This window comes from Pelophylax lessonae (assembly GCF_965119305.1).
Source record: "Pelophylax lessonae genome assembly, chromosome: 3".
Taxonomy (NCBI): domain Eukaryota; kingdom Metazoa; phylum Chordata; class Amphibia; order Anura; family Ranidae; genus Pelophylax; species Pelophylax lessonae.
Genome location: NC_138770.1, coordinates 215,638,140 through 215,661,762, shown reverse-complemented (window position 1 = coordinate 215,661,762; position 23,623 = coordinate 215,638,140). Strand labels below are relative to the sequence as shown.

At 44.6% G+C, this 23,623-nt stretch overlaps 1 protein-coding gene across 1 annotated transcript in view; it reads right to left on the bottom strand.

Annotated features, from left to right (window-relative positions):
* LOC309551190 (ceruloplasmin-like) overlaps positions 1-23,623 on the bottom strand; it is a 192,301-nt gene that overhangs the window by 137,196 nt on the left and 31,482 nt on the right. The window contains exons 3-4 of the mRNA XM_082251689.1: positions 12,755-12,967; positions 2,963-3,133 (exon numbers count right to left, since the gene is read on the bottom strand). Coding sequence (XP_082107815.1) covers positions 2,963-3,133; positions 12,755-12,967 — 384 coding nt within the window. The remainder of the gene's footprint in view (positions 1-2,962; positions 3,134-12,754; positions 12,968-23,623) is intronic.

Here is a 23,623-nt window from a genome sequence, read left to right as displayed (position 1 = left end):
CCCCCCTAATACTTACTTGAGCCCATCTTTATCCAGCAATGTTGCAGGAGTTTCTCAGCTGCCCAGGACTCCCCTCCTCATTAGCTGAGACAGCAGCGTCGCGTGATTGGCTACCGCTGCTGTCAATCAAAGTCAGTCAGCCAATCAGGAGAGAGAGGGGGTGGGGCCTGGTCGCAGGTCCATTTCAGAATGGACACAGAGAGCTGTGACTCGGCTCGGGTGCCCCCAAAGAAAGCTGCTTACTGTGGAGGCACCCAACAGAAGGAAGGGGCAAAGAGCACAGAAGAGGGATCCAAGAAGAGGAGGATCTGGGTGACTCTGTGCAAAACCAACTTCACAGAGCAGGTAAGTATAAGATGATTGATATTTATTTTCTTTTAAACTAGACTTTACAATCACTTTAAGCATACAGGTATACATTTATTGGTGCTCAAAGCGACAACCCTCAGCTAGGATCACCTCATTTACACAGACCAAAATATAGAATTTATTTACATAGTAAAAAGAAATACTTAAAACATTTAGAAACACACTTGCTACCAAGCGGTAGTTTTTGAACTTTTTAATAGTTTGCAAACAAAATGGCATAGAGTAGAATTTTCAGAGCAGAATCATAAAATAACATGTTTTATAAAAAAAACATGTTCAAAATCACAAAACAACATGTTCTCTGCAATACAGTACATGTTTTTTTCCCTGTGCTCTGTAAATACTGTAAGTACAGAAATATGCTTGTTGATCTGCCAGATATACGGTGTGCTACTAACTTTCTGTTTGAGGTGACAACACAGTGCCTATGCTGCACTAAAATCCCAAATAGTGTTGTCAGTTCTACCCAGTTTCTCCTGATAAACTAAAGAACACCCCGTTAATCTCCATAACATAAGGGGAGGTGTTCTGTAGTTCAGGAGAAGAGAAAGCTTTTAACATACAGTATATACTGAATATGTTCTTTTATATTTTGCTCCTGAAATATACCATAAACTAAATCCTGTCATTGGCAAAATATGAAAACTTCCATTACCAGTTTCCTTTTCAAATTGCTCGTTCTTTGGCTGTAATGTTGATCCGGTTCCTTTACTACTTTCTAAGTGATTGATCCAAAACAAATATGCAGCAAGTAAAGTCTTGATTTGCATACGTGTTCCAGATCAGTAACTCAAAAGCACTAAAGCCAAAGGATTAGCTTTACAGCTAGGTCATTTGAATTTTCATCTTTAGGTCATGAATTGCAGGCATACGAATTCCACTCATGACAATGCTAGCTTGTGTATAGCAAACTCTCTCCCATGTCTGAGTATATGGATTTGATTTCACGCCAAGCCTGAGCATATACAGCATTGTATAGGAAATGTCAACTATTTTTTTTATGTAATACTAGCAAACTTGTGCCCAGGGTTGGGGTGGTAAAATATCAGTGGTGCAGTGATGACAGCAGGCATAGGAGGATTATCTTAAGTGGCAGAGTGACTCAAAGAGAGGGGTGAAAGCAGGGGTGTCATGGAGGTATACATTAAGAGTGGGGGGAAGTGTGCACAGGCTTGTGTACCAGGGTGCAGGCACAGTGGTGAAGAGAGTTGCCTAATTATGTTAGTGAGAAGAAGAGAGGGGTGAGAGCGTGTAGGGACAGTGTTGGGGGTGGGAACTTTATGCAGGTGTGGAATGGAAGTGGGGCCTGTGGGTAAGGCTGTGTGAAGAGGAAAGGGAGGGAAAGGTGGGCAAAAACATGGTGGGTGATGAAGGAAGGGGGCTGCAAACTCTGTAAATGGTAATGGGGGGATGCAGGTGCAGTGGGTGAAGAGGGTAGGGGGTGCACGCATGGAGAGCGATGAGCAAAGGCAGGAAACAGGTGGCTGCAAGCCTGGTGGTTAGTGAGAGAAGGGAGGCTGTAGACAGTGGATGGTGAGAGTAGTTGGATATAGGCAAGAAGGGGACAGGGCGCAGGGGAGGTAAGTGGGAAAAAAAGGGGGCTGCGGTTGGGGAAATGGGGGTGCAGGCATTGTGGGTGATAAGGAAAGGGGGCTGCAGAGGCAGTGGATGATAAGAGAAGAGTGGCTGCAGGTGTGATAGGTGGTGAAGGAAGGGAGCTGCAGGGGCAGTGGGTGGTAAGGAAAGGGTGTGCAGGCATTAAGGGTGATGAGAGATGGGTGCATGCTATAGTGGTGGCTGATGAGAGAAGGTGGGCTGCAGGTGAGGTGTCTGTGAGAGAAGTAGGGGGGGGGGGCAGGAACAGTGGATGGTGGGGGAAGGGGGTGCCAGGGCAGTGGGTATTGAGGGAAAGAGGACTGCAGGTGCTGTAGATTGTAGATGGTTAGTTAAGGTGGCTGCAGAGAGTAGTAAGTGAAGGGGATTGAAGGTAAGGAGGGTGATGAGAGAATGACACTGCAAGTAAAGTGGTGGGTGAGAGAAGGGGAACTGCAGGTACAATATGGGGTGAGAAAAGTGGGGTACAGGCAAGGAGAGTGATTAAGAGAAGGAGGCTGCAGATGAGGTAGGTGATGAGAGAAGGGGGGGTTGTGGGGTGCTGTGAATGGTGAAAGAAGGGGGGCTGCAGACACAGGGGATGGTTAGAGGTGGATGGGATAGGTACAGGCATAGTGGGTGGTGAGGGGAGAGGAGTGCAGGCTAAGTAGGTCATCAGAAAGGGGTAGGGGTGCTGGGGCAGTGGAGGTGAGTGATGGGGCTGCAAACAAAGTGGATAGTGAGGGAAGGGGGGCTGTAGGCACAGTGGATAGTGAGGGAAGGGGGTTGTAGGCACGGTGGATGGTAAAGGAAGGGGAGTGCAGGGATGGTGGGTGTTGATGGATGGAGGGCACAGGTATATTGGGTGGTAAAGAAAGGGAGGCACAGGGCTGCAGGGGCAGTGGGTGGTAAGCAAAGAGGGTGGTGATGAAAGGAGGATGCAGAGATCACTGTGTACCACCTGTCTTTATTAAGGCTTAAGGAAGGATGAGACTCTTACAGTGCTTTAAATTGCTTTCCTGAAAGTCCACATCTTGTGTGTCCACTGAAGCAGGGTCAGTGCAGTAATTATTGATGTTTTGATCAATATACCAGCTCAAGTTTTCATCCATCACTGTAAACATTAAGACATAGTCCTCCTCCCTTTTCTTCTTTTTTCTTTCCAGAACCCCTGTTGTAAAATAAACCAGTACACTATATTAACAAACTACCTAAATAAATAACATATTTGCATTTAAATTTACTGTCATGGTATAATTGTATACACACACATTAAAGTGGTTCTAAAGGCTAAAGGTTGTTACCTTAATGCATTCTCTGCATTAATGTAAAAAACCTTCTGAGTGCAGCATGCCCCCCTTCCTCCCCTATACTTACTTGAGCTTGATCTCAATACAGCGCTGTGCACGAGACCATCAGCTTTCCCTGCTCTCTCCTCATAGGCTCAGAGAGGAGGGAGGGAGTCATTGGACAATAGGCACACAGAGCGTGGCTCAGGAGCTAGCCCGCATGAGTGCCCTTATAGCAAGAGGCTTGCTATGATGGGCACTCGACAGGGATGAGGAGTCAGGTGCTCCAGCGGGGTACCCAATAAGAGAAGGATCTCGGCTGCTTTGTACAAAACTATTGCACAGAGCAGGTAAGTATGACATGCCTGTTATTTAAAAAAAAAATAAAGGTTTACAACCACGTTAAATAGTAAACGTCACACAACAGTTTTGTTTATAATATATATTTAGGACTCAAAGAAGTAAAATAGTTCATAAGGTCCTAAAGCCATCAACAAGCCATAAAAGTTGAAGATGCTACTTCCTAATAAATATATTAGATTATCGTACGGTCATTTCGACCGGGAGTTCCAGCAACTATTACAGTCATAATAGCAAAAAAGGAGTCAGAGTCCTGCCGCAAGCAGGAAATCCAACAGAAAAGCTGCAATTGAAACTCAACACCGATATAAATGCAAAAATAGCTTTTATTAAATGTAGACTGACACATACAGTAAATTCCAGCTGCCTTGATAAAAGTTGGCAAAAAACCTTAGGACACCCAGTGATACCACACATTAAAAATACCAGTCACTCTGCTGGCACATACACGGGCCCCACACGTCCATCCATGCTCTCCTTTACAGAACCAGAGACTACTTGCTAAGATTGTTCTTGGCAATACAGGCACTTTCAAGCCAGCAAATTGGCATAATCACTCAGTCGTGCCATCGCTAAGCAAGTACTGGATTCCTAGGAGTAAATTGCAGCTCCATATACTGTAAATAGTTAGACATCCAGCTCATTGGGGAGTAAATCCCCTTTATTGTGGCAGAGAAAGAAACAACCAAGATAATCTACAGCTCACAGTTATTCAAAATTGCTCAATCAGTATTACTGAACAGTAATGAACAACTGTCCAAGTTTTCATTAGCACTGTTTGTTAGGAAGTTACTATCCAAAAATAGCGCAGGGCTGTAAAGCAGTTCATTATAGTGTACTTCAAGATTCACGATTGATTATTGTCCCAGCAAAGTTGCGGTGTCTCTGGAAGGTTTACTAGACAGGTTCCCAACCTGGAACACTCACAGTTCAACAGTGTGTAGAAAGCAGAAAGTAGCAGAGCTGTCAGCATCTGCAGAGAAGGAAAAAATGCAGCCTGACCGTCTTGTGTTCAACAGGCAGGTGTCCAGAGAAATTGCAAACCCTATTTAGGAGCCTCTTTCCCTGCTGCTAGTACTGTCGCTACCAAGGGGGGGTACCTGTCCCTAACTCGCAAATGCACACCAAACCTGGGAACCAGGGCCAATAAGGTCTGCATGACTCAAGATGGCTGCCAGTGTCACATGAGGTGGCAGCATCCAATTGGATGCTTCCCCAGTGACCTGGGAAATCATAGAGGAACTGTGTTCCTCCTGACTTCCTCTCCAACTGCAGTGCCGCTGCAGATAACCACAACCTGCAGTGGAGAAAGTAGACTTCACCTGCCTACGTTACTAAAGGGGAACTTGTCCTTTAAAAAGTGAATTGATAGTAAGAAAAAGCAAGAATTGTCTTGTGAAATGCATTTCAGCAGGTGGTGAATGTAAATGGCTCAAAAGTAAAGACTGGGTCAACTGACTTCGCCCTGCATATGTACGCATAACCTGGGTTTCCTTAGATTTACTTTGTGTTCTCTGTTTTTCTTTTTTAACAATTATTTAATGGTCATTAGATTGTTAGTTTCTTTAGCTGAAGAGACTGATTTTGTATAGCCAGGTGCTGGACTACAGAAATATGGAAAAGAAAACATTGTCCTCATTATAGACAGTTTGCTTTCACTTTCTACTGTTATAGCCAGGAAAGCCTATGGACATCTATACAGAATACTGGGGACCATGGGAATAGAAGTCCATCAACCATAGAATGGTACTCATGGATTCTTACACTAAAGTTTTCATAGGACGCTGAGAAGGAGGGGAGTGGTGGAATAACTTTTACTGGACTGCAGTGGAAATGTTGTCCTCTGTGACAAAGAAGCAGCGCTGTGTGGATCATCCAACCAATCTCACCTTTGCCGAAGGGAGACTGGAGCATTCTTTCATTCTCCCCTCTTTTACTTCTGATCACCTGAGCAATCTGCTCTGACAAGGGGCTCCTTTCCTACAGCAGGAATTCACAGTCACACCACAAGAATTGCTAGGAGGTCTCACTGCCCACTATTTTCACATTGATAGCAGGGAGTCTAAAGGCTGTACCCACGACACGAAAATCGGAAGTAAAATTTCGTCCGACGAACGATCTGCCGATTTTTGGATTGTTAGTATAGTGCTTTCAACAGCCGATTACGAATTTTCAGATGACAAAAACTGGATGTGCAGGCTATAAAATTTTTATCGTACGTCAACACAACGTCCGATTTTCGTTGAATTAGCACAGTTTTCGTCCGAAAAAAAACGTAAGAGCAAGACTAGGCATGCTCAGAAATGAAAGAACACATACAAAACAATTGAACACATGACATCACTTCAGAAGTTGAATTCTGTCGTACGAGAATTTTCCTATGAAAGTAACCTCTTCACTTTCGACATGAGACTAGCATGCAACAAAAATCTGACGAAAGATCGTCCGATAATCTGATCGTGTATATGAGGCTTAAGTTACTGGAACCAGGATATTTATTACATAGCACCTACACTGCATGCTAGTTCACCAACACTATTATTATCTGCACCAATGCTGCTTATGGGCCCCAGCTTTAGACAGAAGAATATATCAAAGGGCTGCCCTTCTAATAGACAGAAATCTATCTATTACTCATATAAAAGGTGCCCCTTTCCAGTTAGCCTAGATCTAGCACAGTCAACGTTAAAACGGTTGTAAACTGCTACAGTAAAAAAGAAAAATGTAAGGCAATTGTATAATGTGCTAGTATGCATCGCATACTTAGAATGAAGCCCTCCACAGGCACATGCGCGGGACTCCCAAAGATGGCCGCTTAAGTCAGGTTCTCCACACTGCCCCAGCTCCCCGGCACAGCTAACGGGTGATTGCATCCGACAATGCCAGCGCTCCGGGCTCCTAGAGTGGGGGAAAACATCAGGCATCAGCATAGGTCTGGGGGAACAGCAAGGAGGAACATGCGGGCTAGCTTTTATTCAGCCGCTGACCAGGCCGTTTCAAAGATGGCGGCCGCGTCTCCAACATGTGCTCCTATAGAGGAAGGCAACCCAGACTCGGGACCCCTTACCTCACCCTCATCTACACCGCTGGCATCGGGCAGGAATGCAAGTTCCCTACAGGATATTGCTCCCTCCCCCGCATCAACAGAATCCCTGCTAGAACGCACATTGGAGGACTATATACTCTCTCCTATGGGAGCTTAGGAGGCTCACCCTGCTTCTCCATCCCCCCACAGCACAGACACATCACTGAACACAACAGACCTATTTCACAAGTTCTCACTGCTGCTAGACAAGGGTTTAGCCAAAACTGCTGCTAAAATAACTGGAGATATTAAGGCAGATTTCCAGAATCTGGATTCTAGGATGGAAGTGAACAAGCATAAGCTTGATACCACAGCAGCCAGAGCTAACCAGAACACAGATCTTATTCAAGTTTTACAGGACCAACTTGAGACTGCTCTTTCCAGAAATGACGATCTAGAAAATAGATCCAGGAGATATAACTTTCGCATAAGAGGCCTTCCAGACTCCATTACAGACATCCCTACGGCAGTTCAGGGACTCATTAAAGATCTCCTACAAGACATACCTCAGCATAAATTGGAACTGGACCATGCCCACAGAACCTTGAGCTCCCCTCGCAGTGATGGGACCCCTAAGGATGTGGTTGTTAAGCTGCACTTCTACGCTATTAAGGAAGAGCTTATGAAAATATCCCGCTCGCAACCTCAGCTTCTATGCCAAAACCACCTGATACAGATCTTCGCGGACATTTCCCCTGCCATTATCCAAAGAAGGAGATTCCTCAAACCTCTCCTCACTGTCCTCTCTCAAAGAAGCGTCAAAAATTGGTGGGCCTTTCCATTTGCTCTTAAATTTTCATACAAAGGCAAGACCTATTCTTTTTATAACATCCAAGATGGCGAAAAAATTCTCCTGGGCCTAAAACTAATTTCACAGGATCCCCCCTGCTATCTTTTTGTCCTCTCATTCTAGGACCAACAAACGTCCTCCTTCATCTAGCCCCGTCACTCCTGTTTGGAACAAGACACAGAACAAATGTTTAAAGAACGGCAGACCCCCCTGATCTACATACCTGCGAAGTTCATATTCTCTATACACTGGACTTGCTTGAATCGAGTGAACTTTCCTGGATAGGATCTTTTCACACCAAGAATATCTCTTGAACGGGATTTTTCTTTCCTTGTTTTTTTTTTATTGTTTTCTGTTTTAACTTTATCTTCAAGAGTCCTGTCAGCAGACTTCTCACAGATGTCTTGAACACTTTAGACGTAGCCCGGGTCGGTTGAGACATTAGTCACTGAGGTGCCTGTCACTCCTTGCGGCACTCGGATCGCATACTAGCTCATTATGAAAAACTTACCTTTAAACAAAGTCCTCGACACGGTCGCCAGGACACCGCTGAGGGAGCTGTCATGTTCCCTCCGCGTCTCTTCCAGGTTCGACGGCTCCGTCGCTGTGAGTGGTCGGAGCCGCGATGACGTCACTCCCGCACATGCGTGCGGGAGTTCACTTTCCGGCAAGGGGCCGGCAAAGAGCTTTGAAGGTCCGCTGGATCTTCAGAGCGCATGCACCGCTGCTTTCAGCGGCTGCATGCAGGCCAAATATCTCCTAAACTTTGCAGGTTTAGGAGATATTAATTGTACCTACAGGTAAGCCTTTTTATAGGCTTACCTGTAGGTAAAAGGTAAAAGACGGCGATACTTCCGCTTTAAGCATGTTGTCATGGTTAAAACTTTATTTGTTGTCAAAATTTGATCAACGGTGTTTTGAGTCTAGAGGCGGTTACCCTGTGCCTCCTCTTATCAGGTGGTTTATGTTGTTTCTGTGTCTACTTGATAGGACTTCGTCCTCAGAATCTGAGGATGGAAAATTGGATTACTTTGTGGGTAGCGAGGGATCGGAAATCTCCTACCGCCATATGTTCTTCCAGTTACTTTTTCTAATCTCCTTTTCTCCTTTTTCTAGGTCTCTCTTCTCTTACTTTTCAGCTCATCGACGGAGTACCACTGCTCCTTGCATGTCCTGCTGGGGCTCACGGCTTCAATGGCAAAACTCTCCCCCTCAGACCTCATTAGTCGTCAGGGTAAGTGACAGCACTGAGGACATGGGACCTCCCTCTCTGCTCCGTGCCTGGAAAAAAATGTCTCCTCATCCCCTCTGCGTATTGTGTCTTGCAACACACAGGGAATTAAATTCACATGTGAAACGTAGGGAAATCCTTCAGTTATTTCAATCTCTAAAGGTAGATATTGTTCTCCTACAAGAAACTCACTTTCCAAGGGGGTGTAACCCTTCCTTCCTTCATGCAAAATATCCCCAGTTTTTTCTAGCGAATGCAGAGGATAAAACTAGGGAGGGGGGAGGGGGTGGCCATGCTTTTCTCTAAAAGATGTAAAATTCACTCCCCAACTAATATACAGGGATCCCGAGGGCAGATTAATCCTAGTGACTGGACTCCTAGAGAACCACCTCTATTCTATGATCTCCTACTATGCGCCCAATCAAGGTCTGGCAGAATTTTACTGGATGATGCTCAGTACACTTATCCCACTTGTGAAGGGTACGGTGATCTATGGAGGGGACTCAAATACCACTTTCGACCTGGGACTTGATAAGTCTAGACCCCCGAAAGCCCAAGTACAAGGACCCCAAAAATAAGCCTCAAAATTGCCAAACTACTCTTCCAGCATGGACTAGCTGGTGCTTGGAGGGACATGAACCCCATGAAACGAGATTATACCCATTTCCCATGCCCACACCAGTCTTATGCTAGGATTGACCAAAGTTTCCTTTCCACAGCCCATATACCAAACATATTTAAGTCCAACATCAGGGACACGGTGTGGTTGGATCACTCAATGGTCTTACTGGAGAATCAATGAATCTATTCTTAATGACCCGATCTGGGTATTGGAAATTGAAAAGGTTATCCAGGAGCACTTACTCCTTAACAAGGTGGAGGGAGTCTCAACGGAAACACACTGGGCCGCACATAAAGCAGCGATTAGAGGCAACCTGATTCAGATAGCTTCACAGATTAACCTCCCTGGCGGTGATACGTTGTAATCTGTTAGGATTACATTACTGTATCAAATCTATTCATCTCAGTTTTGTCCCTAGTGCTTTGTCCAGTGCCCTGCCTGCACTTTAAGTGCCGGTTCACACTAGGGCGACCTGTGAGGCGACCTGGTCGCCTCACAGGTCGCCGCAGGTCGCCTCCCATAGGGAAGCTGCAGACCCGTTCTAATAGGAGCGACACAAGTCGCTCCGACCTAGAAAAAGGGTCTGGAGCTTCTTTGGGGCGACCCGGAGGCAACCGCCATAGACTTCAATGTTATGAAGCCTCTAGCCTAGCAACCAGTGCAGTGTGTGGGCTCCGGCCGCCTCCCTGCAGAGAGACAGCGCTGACAGAGGAGGGAGCAGCCATTTGTGGATGGACATTTTATGATGACACAACCTATCACATTGCTATAATCTTTTTATATGGACTATAAACTGAAAGACTTATGAATAAATGGTTGTGGAACAAACCATCTGAGTTTCCATTATTTCTTATGGGGAAAATAGCTTTGATATAAGAGTGCTTTGGATTACAATCATGTTTCCGGAACGAATTATGCTCGCAATCCAAGGTTTTACTGTACAATGTTTCCCTGATTGAAGCGAATCACAAAGTGCTAACGTAATGGTACCTGGTTCCAACCAGACTAGCAAAGATGTTCCCTTCTTCCTCTCTCCATTGCTTCAGAGGGTGTGACTTACCCAATTTGATGCTACACATATGATGGGAATGTCCTAGGATTAGGGGGTGCTGGAACAAGATTTTCTATTTAATTTGCAAAGTTACAGGCTGTCAGGTTCCAAAATCCCCATCGGTAGCTTTAGAGTTTCCTTTGCCGCAACCAAGAGGAAAATCTCTTGGATCATGGAACAGGAAAAAATGGTTAGCATCCTACTGGACTCTGGAGAAATTTGAAGCAATTTGGGGACCTTAGGGGACCTACCCAGGCATATCTTAACCTACACTGGCGGGAACTCGGGTGTAGTGGTTGGGACCTCCGCTGGGCTGAACTATTTTCTATTCCTCATATCTATCTCCTCTTTGTCACTTGGCTCAACCTTTCTTCCTTCTTTCCTTCCTTTCCTCCCCTTTACAGTACCTTTACTGTCTTTTAAGATTTTTTAGAATACATAACATCTCATGTAAGCCGGAACCCTATCTTTTGAGGCCTTGGAAACTCTTCGTAATACACAGTTCCACAATTAGGAACAGACCCCTTTTACACTCTTATTTTTGAGAATGCTGTACTCATTTAAACCAAAATCCTATTTTGGGCCTCTTGGGTGTTTCTCTGATTGTTTTGGGGCGCATAGGGCAAGAGGCCTGCTCATTTTGTCATTTTGTTCTCACTAGTAAGGGCCTTTGACCTCTGAGGTTATATAAGGATGGGGTCCCATCATTCTAAAATCAGATCTCGGCATTATTGTTTTTGTTTGTTTTATTTTGGCACTTCACATTTCCCTCAATACCCTAGGATTTCAGGATATGATGGTTGGGGGGGGGGGGGTGTCGTGCCATGCGTGGTGTCGTGCGGTGGTGGTCAGTTCCCCACCATCTGCCGACCGCTTCCGCATTGCACTTCTTTGGAGCCTGTATGTTATTATTTTTTTTTTTTACAAGGGTGTTATTCCTTGTAAGTTTCTATTCATTCTTTTAATGGCTCGATGATGTACTTTCAGAGCTCAGTCGCTGGTGACAACACCGGCTGCATCCAGTGTGAATATATCCTAAATGGTGCAGGTTTAGAAGATATTCATTTTACTTACAGATAAGCCTTATTATAGGCCTACCTGTAGGTAAAAATCACAATGTGGACTTTGCTACTACTTTAATGCAGCATTATTTCCTGAAAGCAGTAAATTTAGCTATATTGCTGCGCTCAAGAAGTCTTGCTACTGTTTATAATGATCCTGATGCATAGTGTTATCCTATACCTGCTGCTGATTACTGATAATACCGTATATTGATTTGTACTACTGCTATTGCTAATATACGTTCATGCATTTATCATTATCAATCATATTGTGTGATTGATAATATATTGAAGCTTGCCTTTACTAATTCGTTCGATGTCTGCTTCCTGACACAGTATCATTGCATGCCTGGTATTGACTTTAGTAATTTCTGTGATATCACAAGCTTTGTTCACTTAAAGAAGTTGTAAGGGCAGAAGTTTTTTTTTATCTTAATGCATTCTATGCATTAAGATAAAAAGCCTTCTGTGTGCAGAAGCCCCCCTCAGCCCCCTTAACACTTACCTGAGCCCCATTTCTGTCCAGCGTCGTCCACAAGTGTCTCAGCCGACTGAGATTCTCCCTCCTGATTTGCTGAGACACAGCACTGGCACCATTGGCTCCCACTGCTGTCAGTCAAAGTCAGCTAACCAATCACGGGAGAAAGGGGACAGGGCTGGGTTGGGGCTCCGTGTCTGAATGAACACAGGGAGCTGTGACTTGGGTGCCCCCATAGCAACTTGCCTGCTGTGGGGGCTCTCAACAGGAGGGAGGGGCTGGTATTACAGAAGATGGACCCGAGAAGAGGAGGATCCAGGCTGCTCTGTGCAAATCCACTGCAAACGCAGCAGGTAAGTGTAACATGTTTTTTTATTTTTATAGGGGAAAAAAAACAGACTTTACAATCACTTTAACCTAGGGTGTCATAGGGGCTGATGTCAGTGTCGAGACAAGGTCATCCAGTGCCCAGGGTAAAGATGCCAAACTGTGCCCCCCCCTTCCCTTAGGGTTAGGGTCAAAGCGCCCCCATCCCTACAATAAACCACTGCACCCAGGGCAGCCACTCCCTCCTGTCCACCCCTTGTCCCGGCCCTGGCTGAAGTCATTGAGGAGGCAAAAAACAGAGAAGCCATCCTATCCAGCGGCCCCTGTGGGGGTAGCTCTACATTTGTAAGTAATGGGGAGTTTATTTGTGCTATGCAAACATAGTAAATGTAAACTGTTCATTTACAGACAGAAATATTATAATATGAGAAGGCAATAATAAACTCTTTTTAGTTATACTAAACATCATAGAATAAAGATTATAAATAAATGACTCACCTGGTTTACAGATAATCATGGTTCCCACAAGTCCACTGTAAGTGTCTCGTACGGAATCGTGGTGTGAATGATATATCCTGGTAATGCAATCATCATCCCATTCAGTTGGGCCTTGATCTTCCACAACTTGCCACAAGTAAGTTTGTAATTTACCAGGCGGGACATGATCATCATTTTTGTCATTTCCTGAGGTATTGTCTGGATACAATGCACCTGCAGATACATATGCAGTATTAAAAATAAATCCGACTTCAGCTCTTTAACCAATTCGACTTACAGACATGTTCTTTAATACCATAATGTTGGTTTGAAATAAGTTACAATTAGATAAGTTTGGATCATTAAGAAATATAGATTTACAAGTTGTTCTCTTTTCCTTTATAAATCATTTTATATCCTGTTAAGTATTTTTCCTCTTCAAATTAACATTGTTTGAAATTGGATAAAAGTATTCATAAACCTTCTAGGAATGGCAAACATCGATGCACAATTTGGTTACCCAGAATTGGCTGGCACTGTTACAAAAGAAAATGTCTGGCTTAAAATTAAAAAAAAAAATGCTGACAGGCAGGGTTGTTATGACAGAAGAAACCCTAATGGTGTTTTCTGTCATAAAAGCTTCCCTCTGTCTGTCAGCGGTAATGTAAACATGCACGTGCGCAGCTCAGAGTACATTTACTGCACTTAGAAAGCAGGAAAGAGCGGCGCCAGCTTAGTGTAGCATAAATGTATTCAGCAATAATGAATGTAGCAACTTACTCTGAGGTAAGGTTAGACAGGTACAATGGGTGTAGTGGGCTCATCCATCTTCTTCTCCTGGGGAAGTGCCGTAGAGGAGGGTGGTTTAGTGCCAGTGGTGTGGGGAGGCTGTTGTTCAGCAGCCTGTCCATAGGATTCAGCAGCGGCAGCGGAGCGTTCGCAGCAGGGCATCGGCTACCTGCTTCCGGTCTGACCAACATCTCTTCCTGGTGGGAAGAAGATAGGGGTTGCACGCGTTCGGAGCATCCGTGCTCCTTCTTCAGGCAGTCAGTCGTCACTGCCTGCCGAACAACAGCCTCCCCACACCACCGGCACTAAACCACCCTCCTCTACGACGCTTCCCCAGGAGAAGAAGATGGATGAGCCCAATACACCCATTGTACCTGTCTAACCTTACCTCAGAGTAAGTTGCTACCTTCATTATTGCTGAATAAATTTATGCTACACTAAGCTGGCACCGCTCTTTCCTGCTTTCTATTCCTCAGAGCCTCTCCTCGCTCCAGTTGGCAGCCGCCGAACGTGACCCCCCCCCCTCCTATCACCTTTTGGATCCCCCTCTCCGCTGCTCCATACCCCCTTCTCCTTCTCATCCTCCTCCCTTGTACCACCCAGCTATATTAGAGAGCGCCATGACATCACCCACATTTACTGCACTTACTCTGTGCCATGGTGAAGTGACTCCCATGTGTATGCGCATGAGTAATGTAATCATGGCCCGACTATTCAAATGGCTAAACAGAGTGAACCTGGAAGGAAAATCAGGAGAAGATGGAAGCGCCTAAGCACTGATAGCACAGCGCTGGAGGGCATCCTTTGACAGGTAAGCCTGTCATATTGTGCTAGTATGAAGTTCAAATTAGCACACCAGCAGGGGGGGGGGTCATTAAATATATATATTTTTTTGCAGAGTTTAATACCGCTTTAACCAAACATCTGTTGATAGAAACTGCAGGCAGCTTATGACATTTCTTGTTCTACTAAAGTTTTCTCTCCTTTGTTTGGCCAGTTGTCCATACACATGAATGAAAACATTAACCAGTCCTGCTATAAGTGGCCATATTGGGCAAACGTCATATCTTGTATTTGGGTAGCCTAAAGTAGAATTAAACACAAAAACGTATTATTTTTTTGCAGCTTACCACTTCTTACATGTCGCTTCTGACTTAGTTATCTATTTTTAGGATTCTTATTTTCACCTTGTGATGCAGTCAATAGGTCTGCTATTTTCCAACTTCCTTTAAGGGTTGAGACAAACCATTTAACACTGACAGGGGTGCTTACAATGGTCAGATTTTATTAATTTATTTAAACTTTTATCACAAATGTATTTGTTAGTCAAGTTCATCTGCTAGTGCATCTTAAGCAGGACATACATGGATTAAAATCTGGCCAGTTCATCGGGGAACAGCCAAGTTTTGATCCACGAATAGGAAGGTTAATTGTACAGAAGCTGATTTACCAATCGACTTCTGTACAACCAGCCTGTTGGAAAATTTCAGCACAATTAGCACTGCTGCCTATAGACAGCATTGCTGATCAGTGTATTCTATAGGCAATACCCTCTCCCCAAATTGACAATGCTCCTGTCCAAGGGTGCCTCTGTTGCTCCTCCAGCCAGGGTGAAGACGCCCTAATGCAGGAAGTGTGTTATTGGCTGGATCACCGGGTGAAAATAAAGGAGAAAAAAACCCTAAAAAAGGAAAGGCACACAGCCACCACATTCCAAGATTTGTAAGCGGTCATATATTATTTTTTATTTTTGGGTTTAATACCACTTTAAGTTTGAATTGTCATATACAAGGGATGTTTGTATGGGATTTTAACGGTGCCAAAAAGTAGAGCAAAAAATATGTTATAATAAAAATTCTCACATTTTATTACTACATCAATAAAAAGTTCAACTTATTAAAAAGCCAGCAACTTGTCTTTTACATGGTCATAAATGGTGTATTCACAAACAGTAGTGATGTAGGTGTCCGTTCCCGACATGTTTCGCCACTTGGGGCTTCTTCAGAGGACTTGAAGACCAGGGATGGCCTTGCGGTTCACCTGGTGGTCGGTTCGCGGCAAACTTCGCTCGTTCGCAGCCTGCCGATTTTGCGAACACATGGCTTTGTTTGCGGCGCCCATATTAGTTTACATTGGGGAGAACTTTGACCCAAGACACAGCCGTCAGGTGGAACGGGACAGCCAATTGAAACATTTCAGCACATGGACATGCCCCCTACCTCATAAATTGACATGAGCTGGCGGCCATTTCACAGTCTGCTTTTTGTCAGTGTAGGGAGAGGTTTGCTGAGTGCACCAGGGACAGATTGCCAGTGACACAAATAGCTCTGTTGAGATCCACAAAAGTCCTTTTAATGGCTGGTATTTGGTATAGGTCTACAGTCTCTTGTCAGTGTAGGGAGAGGTATGCTGTGTGCACCAGGGACAGATCGGCAGTGACACAAATCGCTCTGTTAAGGTCCACAAAAGTCATTTTAAGGCCTGCTATTTGGTATAGGTGGACAGTCTCTTGTCAGTGTAGGGAGAGGTCTGCTGTGTGCACCAGGGACAGATTGTCAGTGACACAAATCGCTCTGTTAAGGTCCACAAAAGTCATTTTAAGGGCTGCTATTTGGTATAGGTGTACAGTCTCTTGTCAGTGTAGGGAGAGGTCTGCTGTGTGCACCAGCGACAGATCGTCAGTGACACAAATCGCTCTGTTAAGGTCCACAAAAGTCATTTTAAGGGCTGCTATTTGGTATAGTTGTGCAGTGCACTATATAGGGGTGTAATCCACTTATAATATACTTTCTAATATAGAAAGCATATTATAGTGGATTTGTATTGTGCACTGTGCAACATTATGACTGGTGTGTTGAGCGTTTCTGCAGCAATACTACAAACAGTGACAATAGCACTTTAAATGTATTATAACTGGTGTCCCCCAGTGGCCCCCAATACCACATATTGAAGTGGGGTGTTATCTGAGTATACTTTTATAAGTGTATTTGTGTCCTGCAACAATATTCCCTCTGTTGCTGCATTAACTCTGCTACACATAGTGCCAAACTCACTGCCCAATTTTTCGTACAACTGGTGTGATAGACCAGTGGCCCCCCCAATACCACATATTGAAATGGGGTGTTATTTAACAGTATACATTTCTAAGAGTGTATTTTAGTCCTGCAAAAATTTGGCCTCTTTTGCTGCGTTAACTGTGCTACACACAGTGACAACAGTTACTGGCCAATTATTTGTAGAACTGGTGTGACAAACCTGTGGCCCCCCAATACCACAGACTGAAGCGGGGTGTTATCTGAGTATACTTTTATAAGTGTATTTGTGTCCTGCAACAATATTGCCTCTTTTGCTGCATTTACTCTGCTACACACAGTGCCAAACTCACTGGCCAATTTTTTGTACAACTGGTGTGATAGACCAGTGGCCCCCCAATACCACATATTGAAGTGGAGTGTTAGAACAAAGGGGTAGACAAGCTCATACCAATAACCTATAAATATATAAGCACCACGTCCCCATCTGGATGTCAAAAAAGAGAAATGCTAATTGGGGCGTATATTGGGACTTTATAAATAGGGGTGCTTGATGTGGATATAGTATAAGAAAAAAAGAATGAATGTATAAAAGAATCAAAGAATTTTTATTAACAAAAGTATATATAAAATTGTATACTGATATGAACAGGATACAAACAACAATATCGTGTAATATTGTGATTAAAAACATAAGCAGTACATAGATATTTGGACATATATAATATAATTCACAAGTGATTTACAGTTCCTACATAGGGATAGTTGGCAAATACCAAAAAACTCATCCAAAAGGAGGTATCTATGCAGGATAGCCGTGAGACCCAGAATATCAACCCAACATGTTTCTCGGCCTTATAGCCGCTTCCTCAGGGGTACTTTTTCTATAGGGTATCACTTGGTAAATATGTCAAACTAAGAATAAAGAAAAAAATGACAAAGAAGTAAATATCTATATAAGAAAAATATTGCATAACACATAACAGATCATATGCGATTTTACACAGATCCATACAAGGTTGTGCCGTATATTACATTTTAATAGTATTGAATCGAACTATTTTAGAGTATCTATGTTATCGCACCTGTCTGGTAGACCACAAGGCAACAGTGGTAGAGGACCTGGACCACAAGGCGAGGGGAATTCCCCCGGGGGCGGGCACGGGAGCTCGAACCACAAAACCCAAAAGGCAATACTGCACTGAATACGTGTCACTATCTGAAAGTTTGAAAGACAAATAAACCATACATAGGTCTAAGTTAGATATATTGCATGAGAAGGTATGGTCACCCTCTAGTGGTGATCCACCTACAATGCATCTAAAAAGACTGGACCTATTTGTACATGTATAGAAAGGCTAAGCAAGATTGGGAGAAAAAGGACCCCTCAATGTTGCACCTAAAATAAATATATAGTATACGAATATCTTCTTACCCAATGGGTTCCAGATAGGACAAATGGACAGGGAGCGGGTGTACTAGATGTAATCGATCTAGGATCATATAGCCATTCAAAATCCACAATAGGATCCTTTGCTAGGATCGTATAGCCTTCAAAATCCACAATAGGATCCTTTGCATACAACCTAGGAGGTATAAATAGCCAATTAAGGACAAGATCTCGTTCCAAAGAAAAATTCCCTGGTTACCGATAGAGCAAAGAAAAATAAAAGGTATTACCTATGGTGGTACAAAAGATGGCGTCCCGTCCCTGCAAACTGCATGGGAGGAACGCCAAGGAACGTTATTTGTAGTGGTTCATGAGCTCCACCCAGGATGACGTAGAGGAAACTACGTCCCCACGTACATCCGGGCTGACGCCGGGAATGCGCATCGCTACTGCGCACGCGCATCCGCTGGACATTCACCTGCCAGGGGACGATCACGTCATGCGTCGCATAGAAGCGACGTCATATGACGCGACCGGAAGTGACGGCGTGTATCCGGCGTATAGCCCTCCCCTCCCAAAGGGGAGGTGGAAGGAGCACCTAGCGTCACGTGTCCGCCGTGGGGGAGGCACCCAAAGTGGTCCTCCTAAAGACAGGAAAGGGTCCGTACACTGCTGCATAGAAGGGACACCCAAAGGACATGGCGCGGGACATAGACCTAAAAGGAAAACAAGAGAACAAAATATAAGTAAATAAACATAACTCAATATACATAACACCTGCATTTTACTAAACAAAAAACAAACATCAACAGGTTATAATCAATAAAGATATGTATAAGAGAGACTATATCAAGTAGACCCAAGAGGTGTATAAACAATTGGATCAAACATGAGGGGCAATCTCATGAAAAAGAACCCGGATATTGACTTGGTTTGCAATAACCAAAGAATCCAATTACCAGGGTGTAATGCAATATCAACATATTCCAAATATATATAGAGAGCATGGGTCGTAAAGATGAAGGACAGGGGTAGAGGAAAGGGCACTAATTGAAAACAGAGAACATAGAAAGAAAAAAGGGGAAGACTACAAGGGACAAAAACACAAAAGAAAGAGAGGGAAAGAATATAAAATTGTTTCAACCAACACTATGAAGTCATAAAAAAGACTTATAGGAATGGGCCTCATTTAGTCCGGGGGGAGTGGTAGCACTGAGCCTCTCTATCCACAAAGCCTCCCTTTGCAAAATCCGTTGGTCCCAATTCCCACCTCTGGGGTCTGGGGGGATAATCTCCAGAACCCTAAAGGAGACACATGTGTTATTAAATCTGTGATGTAACCCAATATGGCGGGTTACCGGCGTGAGAATTTTTCCACCGCCAGAATAGTACACATGTTCACCTATTCTCTGTCCAAGTTGTCTAAAGGTTTTGCCAACGTAAAATGCTGAACATTGGCATTGCATTAAATAGATCACTCCAGTTGTGGAGCAATCCGCATGACTCCTAAGTCTGTGGTTGTTGCCGTTTGGCAAATAAGTGATAGGACCCTCCTCAATCCAAGGACAACGTGCACAGTTACCACATTGGTATGTACCATGCACAGTACTGGATTCGGGAGGGTTCTGCGTATAGTGGCTCTTCGTAAGCAAATCCCGAATGGAAGTTGCTCTTTTGAACACCACTTCCGGAAATTGTTTTACATATTTGGACAATGTGGCTTCCTCACTTAGGAGGTGCCAATGTCTTTGGATAAGGGCTCTCAATTGTAGGTGATTCTCTGAGTACTGGGTAATAAACCTTACAGTTTGATTAACATTAGTTTTATTTCTCCTTTGCAAGATGTCCTCTCTGTCCAGATCCTTAGCCCTGTTAAAGGCCTTTCTCAAGATAGTCCGAGAATATCCTCGTGCCAGTAATCGGGTTTGCAAACCTTTGGCTTCCCGAAAAAAGTCTTTGTCTAGCGAGCAATTTCTACGTATGCGCAGATATTGCGCATACGGAATGCTGTTTTTTAGGGCTATTGGATGAGCACTCGATGCATGTAACAGCATGTTACCGGCAGTTGGTTTCCGGTAAAGACAAGTGGTCACATGGCCGTTAGTGTCTTTCCTAATCTCCACATCCAAGAACACTATGCATTCAGGGTGGAAATTATAGGTAAATTTAAGATTAAATGGGTTCGTATTGAACGAGGATAGCATTTCCTCTAGTTCAAACTTGGGACCTGTCCATATGAAAAATAAATCATCAATATAACGAAACCAATGTGTGACATATTGGAGTTTACAGGTCAGGGAGTCGTCAGAGAAAACGTATTGCTCCCACCTCCCCAGGAACAAGTTCGCGTAGGAAGGTGCGCAACACGTTCCCATGGCGACTCCCTGCCTTTGAAGGTAAGTGGTATCCATAAACGTAAAGAAATTATGTGTGAGGATAAACCTCAACAAAGACAGAATAAACGCATTGTGTGCTCGTGTGCGTTCACATGAATCTTGCAGAAAAGATTTGACCGACCGGATGCCCTCCTCGTGCGGTATACTTGAGTATAGTGCCTCAATATCAACCGCCACGAGGAGGGCATCCGGGGGTGTCTGTATCCCCTCGATGTGTCTTAGTAGATCAGGGGTGTCCTGAATAAACGAGGGCAAGGACTGGACAAATGGACGGAGAAAGAGATCAACGTATTTACTGGCATTTTCTGACAGAGAGCCTATACCCGAGACAATCGGTCTCCCTGGAGGTCTGCTGGAGTTTTTGTGGACTTTCGGTAAGGTGTATAGTGTGGGAATACGAGGATGTTTAATCATAATAAAGTCAAAGATATCTTGATCAATAGTGCCCAGCCACAAGGCTTCAAGGCATAAGTTTCTAAGTTCTTGCTGAAAATGAGTAGTTAGATCAGAGTGGATAGGGGTGTACCATTGGCGGTTATTCAACACATCTAGGCACATAGTTTGGTATTGAGTGTGTGTCATTATCACTATGTTGCCCCCTTTATCGGAGGGCTTTATCACATAATCAGGGTTGTTTCGGAGTGATCTCAGTGCTTGTTTTTGAGAGGGAGTCAGGTTATTCTCAATTGGTTGCCATTGGGTGCGCTTTAAGTCTCTAATAGTTTGACATACAAATGCCCATATATGTGGGCTGGTAGTCAAGTCGGGAAATCGTTGCGATTTCCGTTTAAATATTTTTCGTGATGAATCAGTCTGGGTCTCAAGCTCAACTGGAAGGGGAGGAAGATCGGGTCCAGAGGGGTCTATGGATCCCTCCTCGTATAGGAGCATAAGATCCCTCAGGGCTCGGAATTCCTCCATTGTGTAGTGTTTCAAACGCTCTGTAAGTTCAATTTGTAATTTTTTCTGCTGCCGATGTTGGTCAAAAATAAATTTGTATGTTAGATTACGGGCAAACAGGTAGACGTCCTTGATCGTGTCGTAGACGTCTAGTTGTTGTGCTGGGCAAAAACCCAATCCCAGTTGTAATACTTGAATCTGTGCCAAAGTGAGAGGGATATTCGTGAGATTAATAATATTAAGTGAGTTGGGGTTTACTTCTGAGAGGGTGTGCCTGTGGTAGGGTTTTGATTGACAAATCCCGTTAATTTCGTTTGTTTCTTGATTTTCGGGATAGCTCCCGATTGTGGGTCTAAAAAAATATCATCGTCATTGGAAGGGGGGTGATGAGGTGATTCTGTAGAGGGAGGGTTAGTGAGGATTTTGTGAAGTGCAGGAGTGAGGTCACTGGTCTGGATAGATTGAAGTGAAGGGCGTCTCTTCCCTGTGGGATTATTGGGTGATCCACCGACATTGCGCGTACGCTTTTGAGGGCGAGTCCGTGCAGTCGATGATTTAGTATTCACATGTGAGAAACCGGAAGAGGGATTGGATCTATTAAGTTCAAGGTCCCCATCCGAAAGAGGGTGTTGACCTGAAATATTGGATTTATTTGTGAAGTGGAGTGTTATTTAACAGTATACTTTTCTAAGAGTGTATTTTAGTCCTGCAAAAATTTGGCCTCTTTTGCTGCGTTAACTGTGCTACACACAGTGACAACAGTTGCTGGCCAATTATTTGTAGAACTGGTGTGATAAACCTGTGGCCCCCCAATACCACAGATTGAAGCAGGGTGTTATATACCTTGTTCCAGATATACTGCGATTCTCTAGAGACTTTTGCCACAGGGTAATTTAAAAAATGACAGGCAGAGGAAGAGGCAGGCCCTTACGCAGGGGTGGTAGGGGTAGGGCAGGAGCAGTAGGACGGAGCCAAAGTGTGAAGTTTCAGAAGGTTCGTTCGATTACGTCAAAGGACGCACCAGATTTGGTTGAGTAGCTCACTCAGCCTTTCTCTTCTGCACCCTCCTCATCCTCTCTATCTGCACCCTCTTCACTCTCTGCTGTGTGCACCCACAACAACAACACCGCCACCACCATATACCCTCTGCTTAAGTCACTGGAATTATTTACATTTGCGATGCGCAGCCATTGTTGGCATCGGATCAGGAAGAGGAGGTAGCAACAACCGCCACTCAGCAGTCTGACGAAAGTACCCGGATCAGCCCAAGGAGGTTGGTCCCCACTGTTGCTGCCTACTCCGAGATCTCGAATTGTTAGTGGTGGGGAAGGTGACGTGGATGATGACGTGTCTATGGACGTCACGTGGGTGTCCACAAGAGAGGAAGAGGAGGGGAGTTCAGAGGGAGAGACGGACCAGCAGATAGGGAGGAGAGGCAGGCGGAACTTGCATTGCACAAGAGGTACAAAGCAGACTGCAAATGTATCAGGAGCGAGCCATCAACTATGTACAGTCACATCTGGCGCTCCCAGGACGCCGCCACATGGCTCCGCAGTGTGGGCTTTTCTTAATGTGTCCCCTGCTGACAACAGTGTTGCCATCTGTAGCCTTTGCAGTCAACGCATAAGTCACGGTAAGCCCAACACTCACCTAGGGACGACCACCTTAAGAAGGCACCTGAACTCCCATCACCGAGTCCAGTGGGAGCAACACCGTCAGAACCCACAAAGCCACACTCCAGGCTCTCACCATCCAGCCTCTTCTCCTTCCCTCTCCTCACAATTGTCCTCCACTCCACCTTCCATGATGCCATTGTCACGTTGTTCTGGAAAAAGGCAGGCTTCCGTGGCCCAAATGTTGGAGCAGAAAAAATGATGACTCCAAATAACCCTCTTGCCCAATGTTTGACTGCTGGCTTGTCAGAACTGATAGCCCGCCAACTACTGCCATATCAACTGGTGGACTCGTAAATTTGTGGCCATTGTAACACCACAATGGAAGGTCCCAGGCAGGAAATATTTCTCGCAGAAGGGCACTCCAGAGCTGTATGGCCATGTTCAGCGGCAAGTTAATATATCTCTTGCACACAGTGTTGGTGCCAAGATACATCTGACCACAGACACATGGTCAAGCAAACACAAGCAGGGAAGATATACCACTTTTACTGCCCACTGGGTGAACCTTCTGACGGCCGTCAAGCATGTAACCCGTGGCACCCGTGTAGATTTGGTTGGACCGCCATGGATTGCATGCAGGCCTGCCTGTTCTTCTCCTCCTCCATCCTTCCTCTCCTCCTCGGCAGACTCCTCCTTTTCCACTGCTACCGTCTCTTCCGCTGCGCTGCCCAAGATCCCCAGAACCTATTCCACATGCCAGGTGAGAC